Source organism: Micromys minutus (genome assembly GCF_963924665.1).
Source record: "Micromys minutus genome assembly, chromosome: 23".
NCBI classification, from domain to species: domain Eukaryota; kingdom Metazoa; phylum Chordata; class Mammalia; order Rodentia; family Muridae; genus Micromys; species Micromys minutus.
In genome coordinates, this window is record NC_137958.1 from 6,277,812 (window position 1) to 6,299,347 (window position 21,536).

Consider the following 21,536-nt stretch of genomic DNA (forward strand, 5'->3'; position numbering starts at 1 on the left):
CTTGTTCCTGTGAAGGCTCGATGCCATCAGTGTAGGCGGGGAGGTAGGAAGGAGTGAGTGGGGCAGTACCCTCACAGAAACAGGGGGCAGGGGAATGGGATGGGGGTTCCATTTCTATAAGAGAATAACATTTGAAATGCAAATAAAGAAAATATCCAATAAAAGAAAAAAAAGTTGTTAATCGTGAAGCCCTCTACACCCTTGGTTACATCTGATAATCAGAAATCAGTGACATCACTCACCTAAGATAACAAGACACATGAATCTCCTGACACCCACAGTACAGCACATAAGCGGACACAAAGAGCAATATTCCACTCTACACTTCACTCTCATCTGCCCTATGGCTGGAGACTGTCCCCCAGAATCTGACCCTCTCATCAGAGACTTCTGTTAGAATGTTTACCTTCAGCTGAGATATGTCTCACAGGGAAGCCAGCCTAAGGGAGATAAGCTTAAGGTCAAGTGAAGAATTTAGAGTGTGATCCTTAAGAGACTTGAGGCCCTGAGAATGGGGTGGCCTTTTATGGAGAGCACCCTCTCAGAGGCAAGGGGAGGTGGAATGAAGGACGTACTGTGGGAGTGGGGGCTGGGAGTGTGGTCAACAGCTGGGATGTAAATAAAAAACAGTATGGGTAAAAAAAGTAACTGAAGGGAGAACCCTTTATTAAATTAGAAAGTGACAAATTTGGACTGGAGAAATTGCTCAGTGGTTAAGAGAGCATACCTCCTTTGCAGAGGACCTGAATTCAGTTCCCAGTATCCTCATTGCGGGGCTAAAATAGCAGGGCATTCATTCAGTGCTCTCTTCTGGTCTCCATGGACATCTGTCCGCGCGCGACACACACACACACACACACACACACACACACACATACACACACACACATACACACACACACATACATACACACACACACACACACACACACACACAATTTTAAAAAAGAAAAGAAAGCTGGCTATGGCGTTGCACACTTTTAATCCCAGCATTTGGGTAGCAGAGGCAGGGGAGTTTGAGGCCAGCCAGCACGGTCTACATATTGAGTTCCAGAACAGCCAGGGCCACATAACAGAGAGACCCTGTCAAAATCAAGAAAGAGGAGCTGGAGAAATGGTTCAGTGGTTAAGAGCACTGACTGCTTTTCCAGAGGTCCTGAGTTCAAGTCCCAGCAACCACGTGGTGGCTCACAACCATCTATAATGGGATCTGATGCCCTCTTCTGGTGTGTCTGAAGACAGTTACAGTGTTTTTATATATAATAAATAAATAAATCTTTTTAAAAAATCAAGAAAGAAAGAAAATAAGGAAGGAAGAAGGAAAGAAGAGAGGAAGAAAGAAAGGAATGAAGAAAGGCAACATATTTGTAGAAATAGAACATAAACACTGAGGTGATTTAATGTTAATTTTAATATACAGAGCTTCTGATCTATTATTAAATATAGTACATATTTACACGTTAAGAAAGAACTTTCCATTTTTAACTCAGCACAAATAGTTATTAGTCTGTATTCAACATAAGCCCAATCAAAGTTCTTAACACAGGGATAACATACTTTCCTCTAATTATGTTCTGCATTGTATCTTAAGATTTGCAGGTCTTGGGCAAAGAGGTAATTCTTGTTGGATGCAGGTTATTTGATAGCTTACATTTAAACAAAGTAGTTATAGTCAAAATAGTAATTTTAAGAACAATAGTCTTATTGTACTTTTTACTGTGGTAATTAAAGGCTGAGAATAGATAATTTAATAAAGGTTCATAGCTTTCAAAAAATGTAATATATACCAAGTAATAAAAAGCCCACGTGTGGACATTGTTAGTAGATATTAATTAATTGTATAAACTAATAGACTACATTTTCATATACATATTCAATCAGTATATTTTGATTATACCCATTCCCTATTACCTTTTCTTTCCTCTTTCCCCTGAGCCCCTTCCTCTCCTCCAGTTGTCACCTTACAACTTTCATGTTTCTTCCCTGTTCCTTTTTCTAGATTCAAGTGTAAATATTTTCCCTCTAACACATCTTCTGGGTTTTTTGAGATGGACTCTCACATATCCCAAGCTGTCTGAAATTCTCTATGTAGCTGAAGATAACCTTTGACTCCTGAGCTTCTGGCCTCTACCTGACCAACAACTCTCACAAATGGATAGTCTTAACTTCATCATTTGAAGAAATTACCACAGTTCCCATGGATTGTTAAATCTGAACTTTTTTGGGGTAGCTCACTGGCAGAGCATGCTCAATACCAGGTATTCCAACCCCAGCACTAAACAAATAAAAAAAGGTGGTCCTTGCCTCTGGTGTGAACTAAAGTCTGCACACACTCAAGTCTTATCCAGTTCACTTCTGCTACCCATGATCCACTAACCTACTTAACAAAATATATGTGTATTTTTTTACAATGACGATGGAAAGAACACATCAATAAATGCTTATTAAATACTCAAGCTATATAAGACACTGTGTTACAGCCTGCAGGGCCTGTGAAAGTGTCGTACAAAGCAATAAACACGTCACAAACGGTAGGAAACATGAAGAACCTGGCATGATGATGAGATTCCAGAAGAAGAGTCTAATTATATATGTTCCACTCAACAGAGGTCAAACGTACGTCCTAGTGAGCCAGATGCCTGTATTTAGAACACTGATCAAATGTTCAACAGATTGAAAAATGGAGGGGGTGTCATTGTTCTTCTTTGTTCCTTTAGTTTCTTTTTTGGACTTTAGGCAAGCCTGAGACCCAGGTATATAGTCAGAACACTGACAAATGTGCCCACTGTCCTTGTAGGTTGCACAAAAGCAGAAATCCAATTAGTAAGCAAGCCCAGGATAGTGTTCACTTTTATTGATAATTTAAAGATTATGAAAGGAAGATTAAAACACAGATTTCTTGCTGAGGATCTCCCCTTGAACCAGTCCTTGGATCGAACTTACTGCTAACACCTGCTAAGCAAGAACTGTCTCTGAATTGTCTTCCCTCCCCCTGAGACTTGTAGATTGAAATGTTGCTGCCATTTGAGAACTTGTATATAACTTTACTTATTGTTAGCGTTGGTAATGTATAATAATAATAATAATAATAATAATAATAATAATAATAGGAAGAAGAAGAAGAAGCTGCCAATGACCTTTAAACTAGTAATTCTATTTCTTAGAATCCAACCTAAGAAATCAATTGGAATATGTGAAGCAGATAAAAAAAAAGATGATAGCAGTAGTTTTGTTAGGATGGTGGGATTATTTCTAAATTTTGTCTTTTAAAGGTGTAGAGATTGTGATTTTGTTACTTTAGAATTAAGAACTATAATTTAAAAAGAAAAGAATTAAGGCTGGGATGACATTCTGTGGTTAGATGCTCTCCCTGCATGGATGAAGCCTGGGTCTAATATCTCCGCACTGCAAAATAAATAAATGGACGGATCTGCGCAAGCCTCAAAGGTGTTACCTCAAGAATAGACTTACAGAGTTAGAAGTGGTGGCCCATATCTATAATCCCAGAAACTGGGGGGCAGAGGCAGGGTAATTTTATTGTAAACATTTTGGTGATATTGCTATAAATGTGCAGTTAATACCCACATGTTCCTTCTTTTTCTCGAAAACTTGAAGCCTTCCTGTTTTTTATGGAGAAAAAGTCAGACTCCACAGCTTGGTGTTCAGAATTTCTCCTGCCCTTTTTCTGACTCTGCCTTTTGAACTTCAATTCCTGCCATTTTTGTTGAACACCATTTACCACACTTACAACTCAGATCTGCTGATGCTGCAGTTCCTAATCAGAGGTAGTACACTGAGCCTGTGCCCTTAGCTCCTGCCTCCATGAACACTTGGTCCCCCACTACCCATGTAGGATTTATTCACCCTTGCACGGCAGCCTCCCCGCTTCCGTGTGTGTGTGTGTGTGTGTGTGTGTGTGTGTGTGTGTGTGTGTGTGTGTGTAGCAATGAGTTTCACTTCTCTTCCTCCTGACAACTGATTTGAGATCATTTAGCTTTCTACTGTGTCTTGGATACCCAAAAATTATGGGAAAAATACTTCAAAAAATAAGAAGTTCATAATAAAGACCTGGCCATAGTAGATGGCAGGTCCTTATTAAAATTCTATAAGTCATTTTAAAGTTTCATCAAGTGTATTGAGTGGCCTTGGTCAATATCTGCTTAAACATGCTCTTATTTTTAGACCCTGGCTGGTCTCAATATTTTAGTTTTAAGCAATTTTCTAAATATAAATCTTGAAAGGAGGACTTTTCATCAAATTTATATTGATTCCTTACATTGATCCAGAAGTAGAATAATGTGATACATAATTAAATAGCTTTCCTATTTAAAGCCAGGCTGGATATGGTGGATCCACCTGGAGGTCAGTCAGCTGGATTTCACCAAGGGTCTGTCTCAAAAAAAAAAAAAAAAAAAAAAAAAAAATAGGGGGAAAAAGGCAAAACCAGTTTATATCCCATTGATAATCTAAGTTTCTGAGTCATCACATTCCGTTGGGTCTCACTACGTAGCCCTGACTGGCCTGAAAGTGGCTATGTATGTCAAGCTAGCCTTGAACTCACACAGACCTCCCAACTTCTACCTAAGTGCTAGGATTAAAGATGTATGTGTGTCACCCAGTAATGCTTTACACAGCCCTTAACAGTGGCAAATTTGGTCCCTCCACCCCAATTCTTGTATTTCTATTTCTTTTTATGAGTCACCTACCATCTCAACAAAGCTTCCCTAATCAGCTATTCTCTTACCAAGTTTTAAAATGTCCCTTTAAATGCCGCAGAACTTTAGCTACCGTGTAGTAAATGACATTCGAGCTTTCAGCACCTTCTTCAGGGGGGCTCTGGACTGTGAAGTTAGAGGAAGGTAGAATGCTCAGGTCTACCATAGTTTCTTCCTGCTTGGAAGATTCTTCTCCACGAATCTTTGGAATTGCCTGAAGAGGAGCAACGAAATGGGTCAGTGAAGGAAGGGTGTTTGCTGCCAAGCCTGATAATCGAAGTTAGGTCTCTGGGATCCACATGATAGAAGGAAAAGAACCTCCACTCACACAAGGGACCACTTATCTACAAACAAAACTGAGATGGTAAAATGTTTAACGAATGCTATTGTTTACATTATGCACATTAATGTGGAATGCCAAACTTTGTAATTTTCCTAGAAAATTTATAGTTTATGGTTTTATGTATAAATTTGGCAAAAAAAAAAAAAAAAAAACTAATCAACTGGTATGCACATTGTATTCTCTCCCTCCCCCCCCCCTCTCTCTCTCCTTTTGTTTTCTTGGTTTGGTTTGGTTTGGTTTGGCTTTGAGGAAAGGTCTCACTACATATTCATGGTGACTTGGAACTCACAGTCCTGCCTCAGCCCCTGAGTGCTACACTCACAGACGTGCTATTGTACCTGGCTTAGTTACTCTCTTAATAAATTCCTGAGTACATATAATATACTTTTTAATCATTTTAATGGAACTAAACTTTAAATGCAATTTGATGTAACCTTAACAGAACTATATCCAAAATGCTTTCCAATAAATTCCTCTATCAAAAACATAAAGGGCAGTCCAGGCATAGTGGTGCCACCTTTACCCCCAGCACGTGGGAGTCAGAAGCAGGTAGATCTCTGAGTTTGAGCCCAGCCTGGTGTTCAGAGGAGTTCCAAGACAGCCAAGGCTACACAGAGAAACCCTGTCTAGAAAGACAAAACACAACAAACAAACAAATAAACAAAACCCATAAAGGGCAAATTAAAATAAGAAGTTTAATAATCCTAGGGAGGGTTGTTTATTTGTTTGCCTGTGGTTTGAAATAGTGTCTCATATACTTCAGGCTGGCCTTGGACTTGCTACATAAATGAGAATTACCCTGAACTCCTATCTTCCTGTTTTCATCTCCCAAAGTGCTCTGGGATTTATAGGGGAATGCACCAGGCCTGTGGGCCCTGTCTACTTACTTGCCTTTTACTAGATATAACATATACCAGAAGCTCCATAAAACATTTGTGCCTAGTGTAATACATAATTGTGTAGTAAACACCTATAAAAACTGTAAATAAACAGCTGCCATAACTTCTTTACCTGTTAGAATCTGTGAATTTCACTCACAAGGTTCCTTTCCAACACTTGTAGGTCTATGATTTAGCTTTGCTTTACATGATAAAATAAGAGCTGCTTTGAGAAGAATGGATTTGACAGCCCACTCTTCTGGAGAAACTCACCCTGCTTCCCACCAAGCTTCTTCCTAGTGCTCACTCTGTGTGAGCTCCTACGGCCTCCTGCTCTTCATCTGAGAACCAGGGAATGTATGGTTTAGATGTGATTTACCTCTTCCAAAGCTCATGTTAGAATTTGACTCTCAGTGTAATGAGAGATGGGCCTTTGTGAGGATCTCACTGCAGAGAGTTACATCTGGAACTACTGCACCAGTTACTATAAGCACAGGCTGTAAGTCGTTATGAGACAAGTCTGCCATCTCCCCTATTAAGACTCCTCAGTCTCTCTCACACAAGTTCTATTTCCACACTGCTGACTTTTCCTTCCCAGCATGCACAGCGCAACACATGACCCACTCCAGGAACTAAGAAGATGATATTGGACTTTCTGGTCTCCAGAACTGTGCAGTAAACAAACCCATTTTCCTTTAAAACCTTATTAGTCTTCTATGTCCTTTTTCCCTTCCCTCCTTTTTTATCCCATCTGCCGCATGGCCTGTGGTGCTAAGATCTTCATACATGGGGATGGGGTGAGGCAGTCTTGCTGTGTGGCCCTAGCTTGTCCTGCATCTGTCACATAGCCCAGACTAGTCTTAACTCTCTGGACCCCTCTTGCCTCAGCTTCTGGACTTCTGAGCTCACAGGTGTGCATCACCACAAGAGGCTTGTTTTGATTTCTTGAGACAGTCTGTCATAGCTGAGGCCACCCTTGAACTCATGATCCTCTTACCTCTACTGCAAGCTCTGAGAAGGTTGAGGCATTTGCTACAAAACTCAACTTTTTTTTTTTTACCTGTTTGCTGTGAGCTGTGAGTAGCTAAACTTAGTTTTTCAAACTATGCATGGGCTACAACTTGCAGGTTAACGAAGAGCAAAATGTCAGATTCACTAAAAATAGGCTGAAGTTCCAACTATGGCACTGGGTTGCTTAACCTTGATGTTATTGGTGGGAGCTGGAATCAACTGAGATTCATGTCTCTGGATGGGTATGTGATAGTATTTCCCGGATAGATTAATTATAGGGGAAGACCCTCCTTTCAAGGGGGTGGCATTTTCCTACAGCATCCTCTCAGAAAGAGATCAGAGGAAAAAGCTGTTGCGTTTTGCCTGCCTTACTTCACTCCTTTCTGGTGAGTGCATCTGCTCCGCTATTGCTGATGCCATCACCACTGCTATCCTCTGTTGCTATCAAAACCCGTTAGCTTCCAATGTGAACTGAAGACCAATGACTCTCCAGGAATCCTCAGTGCCTTCAATACTAGAGGGGGTTGCTGGTACTTCAAGACTGGTGGACTGAGTAACTACTAGTTCTTCACCTCTTCACTATGCAAACCACCATTGTTAAACTACCCAGTGCATATCATGCAAGCCCGTATAATAAATCCCCTTTGTAATATTTACTCTATTAGTTCTGTGTCTCTGAGAGCTCCACGTACTATAGACTGTTGCTACGCCTAATGTTTTGGTTTTTTTTTTTTTTTGGTTTTTTTTTTTTTTAACCAATACCCTTACATGCTGTCTTAGTTGGGGTTTTGCTGACGTGAACAGACACCAGAAACCAAGGCAACTCTCTTAAGGGGAGTTTAACATTTCCTGCAGCTGGCTTACAGGTTCAGAGATTCAGTTCATTAGCATCAAGGCAGGAACGTGGCAACATCCAGGCAGGCGTTGCACAGAAGCTGCTGAGAATTGTACATCTTCATCTGAAGGCCACTAGCAGAATACTGGCTTCCAGGAAGCTAGGGTCTTAAGGTCTTAAGTCCATGCTCACAGTGACACACTACTTCAACAAAGCCACATCTCCTGATGGTGCCACTCCCTGGGCCAAGCATATACAAACCATCACACATGCCAGTGCTAACTACTCAAGAAGCAATGTGGGGTTATATAATTTTTTGTATTTTATTATATTATATACTTTATATATTTATATTATGTATAAATATATTTTTATGCTTACATATAGATATTTGTATAATTAAGGCAATATGTGCGTGGTTATAGGTATGCATGGCTCAGGACAAAGAGTCAGCCACTGTTTTATGCAGCAGAGATATGCATTTGCTGTTCTTACAGAGGACCAAAGTGTGAATCCCAGCATCATATAGGGGTTTTACAGCCTTCCTTAACTACAGCTCCAGGGATCTGATACTCTCTAGTCTCCTTAGGTATCAGGCTTACATGAGATACACAGACATACATTTGGGGAAAACATCCATATACATAAAGTAAATTAAAAAATTTAAATTAGAGTCTAAACCTTAAAAGCTGAGAAATGTTAGAAATGATCTTTAGCCTTTCCAGACCTCTGTTTTTCCACTAAGATGGAAATAATAGAAGTTATCTTAAAATGTTTTCCTGTAAAAAGAGTGAGGTTCCTTAGTTTCTAAAAAAGTAAATTATAGCACTTTTATTTTTTGATACAATAAACTAAGTCACTGTCTCAGTTAAGGTTTTATTGCTGTGAAGAGATATCATGATCAAGACAACTCTTATAAAGGAAAATATTTAACTGGAGCTGGATTATAATTTCAGAGGTTCAGTCCATTATCATCATGGTGTGAAGCACGGCGGTGTCAGGGCAGACATGATGCTGAAGAGGGAGCTGAGAGTTCTACATCTTGATCTGTGGGCAGCAGAAGGAGACTGTGGGGCTGGAGAGATGGCTCAGTGGTTAAGGACACTGACTTTTTCAGAGGTCCTGAGTTCAATTCCCAGCACCACATGGTGGCTCACAACCATCTGTAATGGGATCCGATGCCCTCTTCTGGTGTGTCTGAAGACAACGACAATGTATCCACATACATAAAATAAATAAAACTTCAAAAGGAGACAGTGAGTACCATTCTGGGCATAGCTTGAGCAAATATGACCTAAGCCTGACTTCACAGCGACACACTTTCTCCAAGTAGACAACACCTACTCCAATAAAGCTACAACTCCTAATAGTGCCACTCCCTATGGGCCAAGCATTCAAACTCATGAGTCTTTGGGGCCATACTTATTCAAACTACTACAGTCATCTTAAGAATTAAATATCAAGGCTGGGTAATTAAATATTAGCGCTTCAGTGGTTAAGAGCACTTGTTCCTGCAGAAAATTTAGATTTGATTTTTCAGGAAGCACATGGAGGTTCAAAACTGTTCATACCTCCAGTTCCAGGAAGTCTGACACGCTCTTCTGACCTCAAGCAACAGACACACACATGCACTTGTTACACAGAGGTAATGTGGGCAAAACACCCATACACATAACATAAAATAGATCTAAAAATTTTTAAGTTAAATATCATCTAAAAACATACTGTCATCTTAAATGGCATCTATACTATGACTTTATGACTTTATTTACAGGACCCAAAACTGCCAGGTAAATCCACCAGTAAGCTGCATTTCTAGACCTTTTAATTTTTTTCTTTTGTTTTGTTTTCAGACAGGGTCTCTCAAAGTTGCCTAGGTGGGCACAGAACTCACTATGTGGCCCATTCAAGACTTTGAACCAAAGATCTTTCTTACTTAAGGGTAGCTGGTGTAAAGGATCTGAGCCACCATACCCAGCTTTCTAGACCATGAACTACGTCAACCTGGGCGGGCTTAGATACAACCGCAATGGAGTTATGTGTATTCTTCAGCTTGTTTTTGAATTTAGCTGTAATCAGTAAGTAATTAGCAGAATAGAGATAGCACATGCCATTTCTGCTCTGAGGTCTCTACCTTTGTCGAATTAAAGATGTCCTCAGTCACTGGGTTATGACTTGCCAGTTGAGACACCCATCCAAACTGCTCTTGCATCTTCTCCATGAGGTATGTGGTATCTTCCAGATGATACTGGGTCATGCGAACAATCTGATCATACTGCTGATTGGATACATTGACTAATTTCAGGGCCTCAAGGAATTCTATGTGTAGTTCAGGTACGTCAGGGCAGTCTAGCAAAGAGGTAAAGAGACAGTAAATAAAAGGTTTAGAAAACTTGGATGTGGATGGCACAAGCTTAGGATGCAGAGTTCTCAGTCAATGCTTGTTTGTAGTAAGCAAAATTGCTGATAACACTTTCATATGAGACTTAGTTTAACTAATTGTTAATTATATGGTTTTATAGAGCAGAAGTGAGTAGATAAAGAAAAGAACTTCTAAATTTGTCCTGCCTACAAGAAATGCAGGGACAAAGATGGAACAGAGACCGAGGGAATGGTCAACCTATAACCAACCCAACTAGAGACCCACCCATTAATGATACTCTGTTATGCTTGCAGACAGGAGCCTAGCATAAACTCCCCTCTAAGAGGTTCTACTCAGCAGCTGACCAAAATACATGCAGAGACCCACAGCCAAATATTAGATGAAACTCAGGGAGTCTTCTGGAAGGGTTGGGGGACAGACTGAGGGACCTGGATGGGTTAGAGACTCCACAGGAAAAGCAACAGAGTCAACTAACTTGGACCCGTGGGGGCTCCCAGAGACTAAACCACCAACCAAAGAGCATTCGTGGGCTGTACCTAGTCCCCCACCCCACATATATAACATATGTACAGCTTGGGCTTCCCTCACAACGGGAGTAGGGGCTGTCTCTGACTCTGTTGCCTTGCCTGTGGACCCTGTTCCCCTAACTGAGGTACCCTGGTCACAGTGGGAGAGGATGTGCCTAAACTTGCAGTAACTTGATGTGCCAGGATGGGTTGGTACCCAGGGGGAGGGGCCTTCCCCTTCTCAGAGAAGAGAAGGGGGGATAGGGGAGGGACTGTGTGAGCTGGGCACAGCTAGCCTGAAAGAGGGAGGGGAGGGAGAGAGAGAGACCAAGACAGCCAGGACTACATAGAGCCACTGTCTGCAAAAAGGGGGTGGGGATGAGGCTGTGAGCAAACCAACATTCAGCATTCCTCCATAGTTTCTACTTCAATGGAGAGCCCATGACCATCGCGGGGAGCACGGCGCAGATGAAGCAGTAGCCGGCAGCCTTCTGTCTTTGCACACAAGCATGTGGCAGGGACAGACCTAACTGAGAGTAAGCTCTGATTTATAAGACAGCAGTGCCAGCGACGAAGTACAGCTGCTTCACTGGGACAATAAAAAAAGTATCTTTTCAGAGGTGGCCCAAGAGGAGCAGGCTATACTTTGAGTCGCCCAGGTGGGTTTGAAGCTATGAAGTGGTCACAGAGAGCATGGAGGCTTGGCACTAACTATTACAAAGGGCCAGAAGAAGTCACTGGTGAAGATTAAACCTCATTTACAGTATAAGTCCCCAAGTTATTGGAGATGCCAGGACCATGAGACATCTGCAAGGCAACAGTGTACGTGGAGAGGAGCCCGCCTTTTTGCTAACCTGAGCCTGTCTCCAGGGGCTAGCTTGATTGCTAACCTGAGCTTATCTCCAGAACTCAGTTTTTAAAGGCCAGACATGGTGTTGCTTATAATTCCCACACTGGAGAAGGTAAGACTTGCCCCTCATTGGCTAACCAACTAAGACCACTTGGTTAGTTTCTGGCTACTTAAAAAAATAAAACAAAACATGTCTCAAACAAAACGGTAGATACCACCTCAGAAATAACACCTAAGGTTGTCTTCTGATCTTTGTATGCACAGATTTACATGTACACAGGTACCCACACATATGCACACACGTGAAAGACATGATAAAACAATAATCATTTACCTTCAGATAGGTAGTTGTGACATTTTTGGCATCTCTTATGAAATTTTAAACATCCAGATAAATTCTTGCCAAATTCCTCACACATTTCTCCATTTTGCTCAGGTAACATCTCTGAAGTCACATCTCTCTGGTCTAAGTCTGTAGGGAATACAACATTCACATAGAAACACCCTTGGAATTTCACCACACAGGGCAGGGGGAGGGTTAACTTAGTCTCATGCTTACCACATACACATGGGACTCAACGTCTGATTCCTAGAACTGCTGAAGCCAGCCACATGTGGTAGCATGAACTTTTAATGTCAGCGCTTGGGAAGTGGGGATAGGTTTGGTGACAAATGTTTTAAATCATGGCAGAGTTGGGAAGATCTCTGAGTTTGAAGCCAGCCTGGTCTACAAAGCAAGCTCCAGAACAGCCATGGATACAGAAAAATCGTGTCTTGAAAAAACAAACAAACATTTGCAAAGGTAGTGGGAGAAAGAAAAGGGGTCTTGAGAAACACTTTAGTCAGTAAATGCCTATCTATCACTCAGCACCCCATAAGACGCTGGACATGATGGCATAGGTTTACTTGTAATACCAGTGCTGGGGAGGCAGAGTCAGGGTGATTCCTAAGACTTGTTGGTCAGGCAGTCTAACAAGTCAGTGAGCACCAGGTCTTAGTAAGAGACCCTATCTCAAAACAAGATAGGCCACTCCTAAGGAATAACACGTAAGGTTGATCTCTGGCTTCTACAAGCATATGTTCATACATATAGGGCCACATACCACATGTTCGCCAGCACATATGTGAACATGTAGGTACCTACACACACCACAAAAAAAGCAAAAGCAAAAGCAAAAAAAAAAAAAAAAAAAAAAAGAGCAAGAGAGAAAAGGGGAGAAATAAGGGGGAGAGAAAAGAGGGGTCATTAGTAACTCACCTTTGTGTGGTTCCCACAAATCTTCAATTGCGTTGAGTGTCTTCATTATTACTTCTTGGACTCTCTCATAAATAGAGAGACTGAAATTATGAAACATCTGGAAGACATTGGGAACACCCCACCTTTGCCCAAGGTCTTCCTTTCTGGTTATCTCTTTAGACAAAGCTGGGGGGTATCGCTCCATTAAGTTCACATCGGACATGAAGTAGAGCTGAAAATCCTGGTCAAAGTCTTTCTGCATCTGTTTAAAAATGTAAAAACTCATGTTGAAGAGAGATCTCACGTCCACAGCCAGCTGTCTGAACAGGTTCTCTATCTGTACCACTTGTAAATCTTCCTTCGTCTGTTCTATGGCAGGGAGATCCTTCACATCTTTACTGTGGGAACACAGAAATTGGTAAATCTTCTTGAGAAACTGCTCCATCTGTGGGGTAGAGTGAGACATGGGATAAAGATAAAGATGTTTCTCTTCCTATTCCACCTATTACTGGAAAAAAAAAAATAAAGTCAGTTTATGGTAGTCATTCTAATTTAAGTTCTGTATAAGCTAAGAAAAGGATATGACTTTGGTATGATATGTACCAGTTTTATAGCTGATCCTAACTTTAACTGAAAATGGAACCTGAAATTCCTCCTGGTTTAGATTTGCTCACAGAAGGCTAGAAAGGTCAAAATACAGTAGAGAAGCTACAGCTCGATATTTTCACAGCAGCTGGCAGGTCCCTGATTACAGGATACTGTAAAACTTGCGTTAGAACTATAAAAAATGATACTATCTTCCTACTTTGGTAGTCATTTATGATTATTTGATAATTGTAAATTAACAATGATGATGCCCAGTTTGTTGTATTGAAAGGGATGAAACCCTAGTCTCGGAATTTTGAGAAGCATTTGGTGGAAGATTATCCAGCAGTTACAGTACCTGAGTCTAGGCAGATCACGACTGTCTTTATCTTGAAGAGTTAGAATGTGTTGAGTGTTATTAGCTATGGAATATTTCTTCTAGGGCATCAGCCTCCTGCAGTTCAAACAGTTTTCCAGGAATCTGTGTAGGGTCTATGCTGTCTACAGAAGGAAGTCTGATGGGTTGCCTGCCTTTCCTCTGCCAGTTTCTGTTACTGCGTCCACCCATTGAAATAGAACTTTGAAACTAGACACAGTGGCACTTGGCTCTAGCTCCTGCAGAGGCTGCAGGGGAGGGGACATTACTCAGTCCAGGAAGTTGAGGTGACCTGGGCAACATAGCAAGACCCAGCCTCAGAAAGCAACAAAACCAAAAACAAGTCCCAAGAAATTTCCACAAGGCTACAAGTCAGGCCCAACAAGAATATCCTCCAGGTCTCCTGTGTCCGGCACTCACGTCCCTGTATTTTCGGCATATCAGAGAATGACCATTGCTGTAAAAGGACAGCAGTTGGAATCAACAGTGTCACCAAATTAACCTGGCACATTCTGTACCCTAGTGGCTGCTCTTTTGTCATCGAGTGTGACACTGAAGAGCCAGGAGCATCCTCTGATCACTGTATACATTAATATGAAGAGTAGAACTCCATCCCATTTCATACACAGCTCACTTCTTGAAGGAGGAAGAAAATCCAGGCCAATCACAGACTTTACTGGGGCAGAGCTCATCCTATGTGGGTCACCACCCTCTGTGAATCCTTCTGCCTGGAAGATCACCAACGGGCATAAAAAGTGCCAGTCTTACAGAACACATGGCTAGGGCAAAAGGAGACTTGAAAATGTGCACATTTGTGCACAAATATGCAAGAGGAAAAGCTCGCTGAAATAAAGATGATGTGGTGTTACACATCTGTGTACTAGCACTTGGAAGACTGTGGTGGGGAGGTCAGAGACTCAAGGTCAACCTAGGATACAGAGGACACCCTGTGCATAAATCAAAGGAGAGAGGGAACAATGAACCTCAGTGTAACTCATCGGTAACTCAGCCCTTAGGGGGTGGAGTCAGGAGGATCAGTCATCAGTGGCTGCATACTAAATCCGAGGACAACCTGGGCTACTAGTAAAATTGAAAAGGGGAGGAATGTAGAGAGAGAGTTAAATATATGGTTTCTAGGATAAAATATTAAAGAAGATTTAGATCAAATACTGAAATGCTATAATAGAAAGTAAAGCCATTCATCGGTTAACCCCTCAAAAGAAGACACAGGGATATGACCCTTGCTGTCAAAGGGCTTACAATCTACCTAGAGCCTGCCCACAGCGCATACAATGCAAAGCCTGGGCGCTTCTATAGGAGTTACCAAGTGTAAACAACAAGGAGATAAACATTGACAGTTATTATAAGCTATAAATTGTGCACACACAGAGACGGTGATATATAACATCGGTATTAGATTCTAAATCACAAAATATCATCGGTCATCTCTACTTTAAAAATGAATATAATTTAAAAATCAAGATGTCCTAGAGCCCTTGAGAACCCTGAAATGGTGAGCTCTCTTCCTCTTACCATGTTTATCACAGAGGACCAGCCAGGCTGACAAGCTGTATAAAACTGTATGCAGTTACTTTCCAAACATGGCCTGCATCCATCCCAAGAATCTACAGAAGATGCCTGACATAACTTTTCCTCTTCCTCCAGACGTCCTTGCACTTCGTTCATGAGCTTCAGAGCCTCCTGTTAGAATGCACAAGCACAGGTCTCGTGTCCGTTTCCTGGACCTATGGATACCTTAGTTGGGTTGCTACATTATCTGAGCTTACCGATAAAGTGCTGGCTCGCCTTGTATTCGCAGAGCCCAGGTACCACCCACACAGGCATGGTGGCACACACCTGTAGCCCCAGCTCTCAGAAGGCGAAAGAGGGAGGATCAGAAATTCAAGGGTATCCTGGATTCAAGGCCATCCTTCTCTATAAAAGACCTGGCTTCAACAGAAATTAATTTTAAGACCCTCTCGATGGCCCAGTCTTTTCATCTTCACCTTCCTTTCTGCTGATAGATCTACCACAACGATTTCCATTTGATCAGAGTCTTCTGAATGAGACTTCACTGAAGACCGTGGAACTCTCATTGTCCATTGGTTCACCGATATTTAGTGAATACCTGCTGTGTGATGGACATTGCACTAAATGTGGATGAGTGGATAACAAAGACATCATCACCCTTACGGATTACCTTTTGACTTCTCTATCTGCACGGTTAGCCTGCGAGGGATAAAGAAGGTGCGACCTAAGTTTTCGAAAACTAATATTTTAGTTTACTCTAAGCTTCCTTAAACCACTGTATTTACTTAGATGCTGCAAGAAAGCAAAGTCTTGTGTATAACCAATGAGTTAGAGAGTGGTTTCTTTCTTCCTGTCTGTGTTCCAAGCGCGCCCCCTTGTGGTGATGGCTGTACTTGGCTGGGGCCAGTGTTACTGTTCATGAGGAGCTGCTGCAATGACCTGTTCGACCGCACAGGTCTACAGCAAAAGCCCCCCTCCCTTCTTTCTTAAAAGTTTTTGTTTTTAAAACAAACTTATTGTAGGCTTTTGTCTTAGTCAGGGTTTCTATTCCTGCACAAGCATCATGACCAAGAAGCAAGTTGGGGAGGACAAGGTTTATTCAGCTTACACTTCCATATCACTGTTCATCACCAGAGGAAGTCAGGACTGGAACTCAAGCAGGTCAGGAAGCAGGAGCTGATGCAGAGGCCATGGAGGGATGTTACTTACTGGCTTGCTTCCCCTGGCTTGCTCAGCCTGCTTTCTTATAGAACCAGGTCTACCAGCCCAGGGATGGCTCCACCCACAATGGGCTGGGCCCTCCCCCCTTGACTAGTTGAGAAAATGCCGTACAGCTGGATCTCATGGAGGCATTTCCTCAACTGAGGCTCCTTTCATGTGATAACTCCAGTTTGTGTCAAGTTGACACAAAGCCAGCCAGTACAGCTTTTGTTTGCTTATTTTCTGAAACAGTCTCACTAGATAGCCCAAGCTGGCCCTGATCTTCCTGTCTCACTCTCCCAAGTGCTCACACTATAGATATAATCATAGATTATGTGCATGTGCGCATGCGTGCGTGTGTGTATGTGTGTGAGTTTGCAGTGTACGTATATCTATGTGTTTGTGTGTATGCATGTGCGTGTGTGAATGTGCTTGTGTGTGGAGGCTAGAGATTTAAGTTAGGTGTCTTTCTCTTTTGCTCTTTTGATACAGGGTTTGTTCACTAAACTCGGCCTGGATCTTACCAATTAGTGAGACTGGCTAGCCAGCAAGACCCATGAGTCAGCCTGTCTCTGCCCCACCGCTCTGGTCCAGTGCCCGGGGTTAAGTGCTTTTTGTGTGGGGTGCTAGGGATCCGACCTCAGGTCCTCAGACTGTACATACTTTAAGGCCACCAATATTAGCACAGCTCTAATAATCTTTTATGTCACCTATGCCTGAATTGGCTTTTGCAGAGTTCCTCGTTGTAGGTGGTTAGTCAGGTGGTGTTTGCTATAACCTACATACGAATCCCAGCAGGACCCAGACAGGATTTGTGGATAAGGGTGTTTTCATGCCATTTCTGGCTTTTCAGAATAGTGTGGAAACCTTGACTGGTGGTTTCAGGATGGAGACATGTCTCAGTAACTGAGAACGTTTGGTGCTCTTGTGGTGAGCGAGGTTTTGGTTTCTACCACCCACATCTAGTGGCAGTTCCAGTGCATCTAAAGCTTCAGGTCTCCTGCATACACACACACACACACACACACACACACACACACACACACACACACACACACACATGAGGTTGGTCTGATGCTGCTTGTATTCAAATGCTAAAAATTTAGTACCTGAAGATCTAGTTGCTCCAAGAGAAAGGATCCTTCCATATACCATCTTTGGTCATGTACCTAAACCAACTGTCAAATGTTTACATTTATTTATTTGCTTATGTATTTATGTCATGTGTGCATGTGGGGGCAGGGGGTGGGGTCGCAGGATGTCATAGCATGCATGTTCAAGTCAGAGGATAACTGACTTTTCTCCTCTCACCAGGTGGGTTCCAAGGACTGAACTCAGGTCATCAGGCTTCGTGGCAAGTGCTTTCACTCAGCGAGCCATTTTACTGACCTGCAACTAAACTAACTCTACATATGGCCGAACAAAAACCACAACGAAGGCTAGGGGTATTTAAAAGATTTAGTAAGATAGACCAAGTCCTTCACTATAATTCGTCACTGGCCACATGACAGGGTAAGACTGGTGATCTAATCAGAACTGGCAAATCTCATTTGTTTTTTACAGACAGGAGACTAATTGAAATGTAGTTCAAAACTGGGTATGATGATGCATACACATAATTCCAGCACTTAGGAAATGGAAGGTTCAGGAGTTCAAGGCCAGCCTCAGCTACAGACTGGGTTACATGGTATCATGACTCAAAATAAATACAAAATAATTTTTAAAAATGTTAAAAATAAGGAAAACAAATGCGGAACTCTTAACCGTCCTCACCCATAAGTGTATTTAGGAGTGGTATCTCATTCTTAAATTTACTTTTAGTAGTAGGGACTAGAAACCCCTGATTTCACCAAAACTTCTCCAAGCACTTCTGATTCAGTATCTTAACTCAGATGAAACTAAAAAAGAGGCATTTTGAAAAAGCAGCCTTTTTAACCAGGTACCAATCCTCAAATCCCGCGGTCTGCATCCTGTGGAAGACGACCAGATACAGAAAGATAAAGCTTTCTCCAACTTCTCCAAGGTAAATGTAACACGGGGAAAGAAGCCACTGTTAACTTCACATGTTCATTCTTGCAATTTCACAGCCTAAATGTGCCTGAGAAGAGCGTTTTGAGCGGTGGTACCTGCTTCTCTTCTTTGCATTTCTTCAGGGTTTTCATTAATTTGGCGTGCTCCTCCTCTCTCTTTTCCATCGTGATTTTCATCTGCTTAATGCCAATCAAAGCCTTCTTCACCTCTCCTTCTACATCTGCTTCTCCTACCTCTGGAGGACCTAAAAGACATGTTTGGATCATATTACAAAACAGTAACTTCGGGGAGGGGGGGATGGGAGCTGGGTGGGCAAAGGGGATAACATTTCAAATGCAAATACAGAGAGTATCTATAATAAAAAAATTAAAAAACAAAGTTATGGCATCATTAAGTTTGTCTTCGAAGCATGAGATTGGTTAAAATGTTTTGAAAGTAGCACTTTTTATTTTGTTCTTACATAATTAATTAGAAAAAAACCATTAACTTCGCCGGTTTTGGGACCTCCAAATAGAGGCTTTTAGCTCTAAGGTACCCCATGACAAACCTACCGCCGCAATGCATGCCTTCTGCTTCTCCTGAACACATCGGAGCTTATTTGGTCTCAATCTTGTCATTTTCCACAAGCCCTGTTTTTCTTTATCCATTTCTTTAAAAGATTTATTTATTTATTTCACGTATGTGAGTACACTGTCCCTGTCTTCAGACACACCAGAAGAGGGCATCAGATCCCATTACAGATGGTTGGGAGCCACCATGTGGTTGCTGGGATTTGAACTCAGGACCTCTGGAACAGCAGTCAGTGCTCTAACCACTGAGCCACCTCTCCAGCCACCATTCATTTTTTCTATCACTGGAGACTCAAGTATGTTTTGATTAGGGAAAAAAAAAATCTGAGTTTTCTTGACAGTTTATATAAAATACCCAGCAGAGGACTTTGAATACAGTGAACCGTTTCTCTTTTCCAGTTATATTTACCTCCATAGAAGGCAACAGACTAAGAACACATGTCATATGACACAAGATTCACTAGCAACCTAACAGAAGCCTCTTGGTACCATTAACTGCCCCTTGGTAGGCATACTTCCGTTCTGTTTTCTCTTTCTCAGGGACAACACCGAGTTCATGTTCCCAGGCCCCGAACTCAACCCTGTCCTTGCTTCTTCTCGCTTCATGTTTGTATGTTAACCAGTGAAGGGTGCAAAGAGGGAGGTTGCCATTTCCCTGTCCTCTAACTGAGGGACACAAGTCATAAATGATGCAGCTTGCCTACTCCTCGTCCCCTTATCTCTCTAATTCCAGGTCAAAGCTGACCCGAGGACCCTGAAACCAGGTGACCCAGAAAAGGCCCAGTCACCAGCGTTAAATTCCTGGTTTAACCCCTTGTGTCAAGATATGGTTGGTTAATGCTCAGTTTTGTGCTCTCATCCTATAGAAATGTTGTACAAAGGGGCTGGAGAGATTGCTCAGTGGTTAGAGCACTGACTGCTCTTCCAAAGGTCCTGAGTTCAATTCCCAGCAAACACATGGTGGCTCACAACCATCTGTAATGGGATCCGATGCCCTCTTCTGGTGTGTCTGAAGACAGCGACAGTGTACTCGTATAAATAAAATAAATAAACCTTTAAAAAAACAAAAAGGAAAGGTTGTACAATCTCCCTTGGGGGATACCATTCTGATTCCTAACTGGCCACCTCTTTGCACATATAGAAAATAAAGCTTTCATTTCAAGCCTTCGTCTCTAAAGTGAGTTTTCTTGGCTTCCACCCTGATCTCAACAAATGTGGCATTCTGCTGATATTTATCTTGCCACTGAATTTAATTACAGACTCCAAATCAACTCCATCTTAGCTAATTTTTATTTGCTAAATGCTAAATGCCCCAAATCTACATCACCAAACAAAGGTCACAGGTCAATGGGCACAGATTCACTGTTACGACAACCTACCCCTTGACTAATTACACAGACCCCTTTAATGGTTTACATTTTTAAATGCTAGGAAAGTATTTTGCTGTTCATTAAAGATGTGTCAATATAATACCGATCATCTGGAGAATACAAAAGGAAATGCTGACAAAAAGTTTCATCTGCATGATACAAAACACCTGGCTATGTGATGCGGGCTCCTGGAGACTTAGTAGAAATTTCTATTTTATCCAGATGTTTGGCATCATGAGTGCTTGGTTTAAGTCCCGAAGAGCTTTTTACTGTGATGTGTAATGAACACGCTTATCTTTCAATTGCAAGTCCCTGTAAACATCAGCAGGACAGGCCAACATGGAAACAGGGCAGATAAGCCAAACATACTCTTCAGGGCTCCATCCGGAGTAGCCGGCTCCTTCCACGTAGGTGCACTGTCACAGTATTTCAGCCACAGCAGATACACTGAAAACACCAGGACTGGTGGCTTCATGGTCCAGTGTTCCTATGAAGGGAAAACCAGCCTGCTTTAGTGCTTTCCTGGGGGCTGCTGGCCTCTTGGTTAGCAATGGAAAACACAAGGTGCTCCACAGCACCTTTCTGTCAATTTCTCTTCATCACTTTAGATACTTCATGCTAAAATGCCTGGCACATAAGGGCACATAAACGATCAGTTCAAAGCCAGACAAACTCATTTTGTTCTCTTTCATTTACACTCTTCCTGACAGTTTAGTATGTGCATGAAGTTGGGCATGGTCGAGCGTAGACACTGGACCTGGGCCACACAGCAGGACCCTGCCTCAATGACCACAACTGTCACATCATCCGCATGATGAACCAGAGCCAGTGAGTAATAGTGATCGTAGAACCACAGAGCCTACATTTCGTTGGCTTTTCTTACCAACAGTAAGGTTGTCTAAAGGCAGAACTGAAGCCAGGGAGACTTTATGTCCAAAATTCTCGGTCCTCCTATCTCCATTTCCCATGTGCTTGGGTTTCAGACGTGTTACAGTATTCTTCTTACACACCTATCACGATGTACAATGTGCAGTTACATTTTTCTGAGATAATGACCTCTCTCTTAAACATAGTTTACATCATTTACAAATATCCCAAACACAAATACTTTATCACG

The 21,536-nt window shown here is 41.9% G+C and overlaps 1 protein-coding gene across 1 annotated transcript; it reads right to left on the reverse strand.

The window, feature by feature from the left end:
• Positions 1 to 4,740: 4,740 nt before the first annotated feature.
• Positions 4,741 to 20,894, reverse strand: CLUL1 (clusterin like 1; the record flags this gene model as incomplete). Its single annotated transcript, XM_080936354.1, has 7 exons — positions 4,741 to 4,929; positions 9,917 to 10,131; positions 11,856 to 11,993; positions 12,780 to 13,203; positions 15,253 to 15,420; positions 18,576 to 18,724; positions 20,789 to 20,894. The coding sequence occupies 7 exons, from the start codon at positions 20,892 to 20,894 to the stop codon at positions 4,741 to 4,743; spliced, it is 1,389 nt and encodes a 462-aa protein (XP_080792480.1).
• Positions 20,895 to 21,536: the final 642 nt, after the last annotated feature.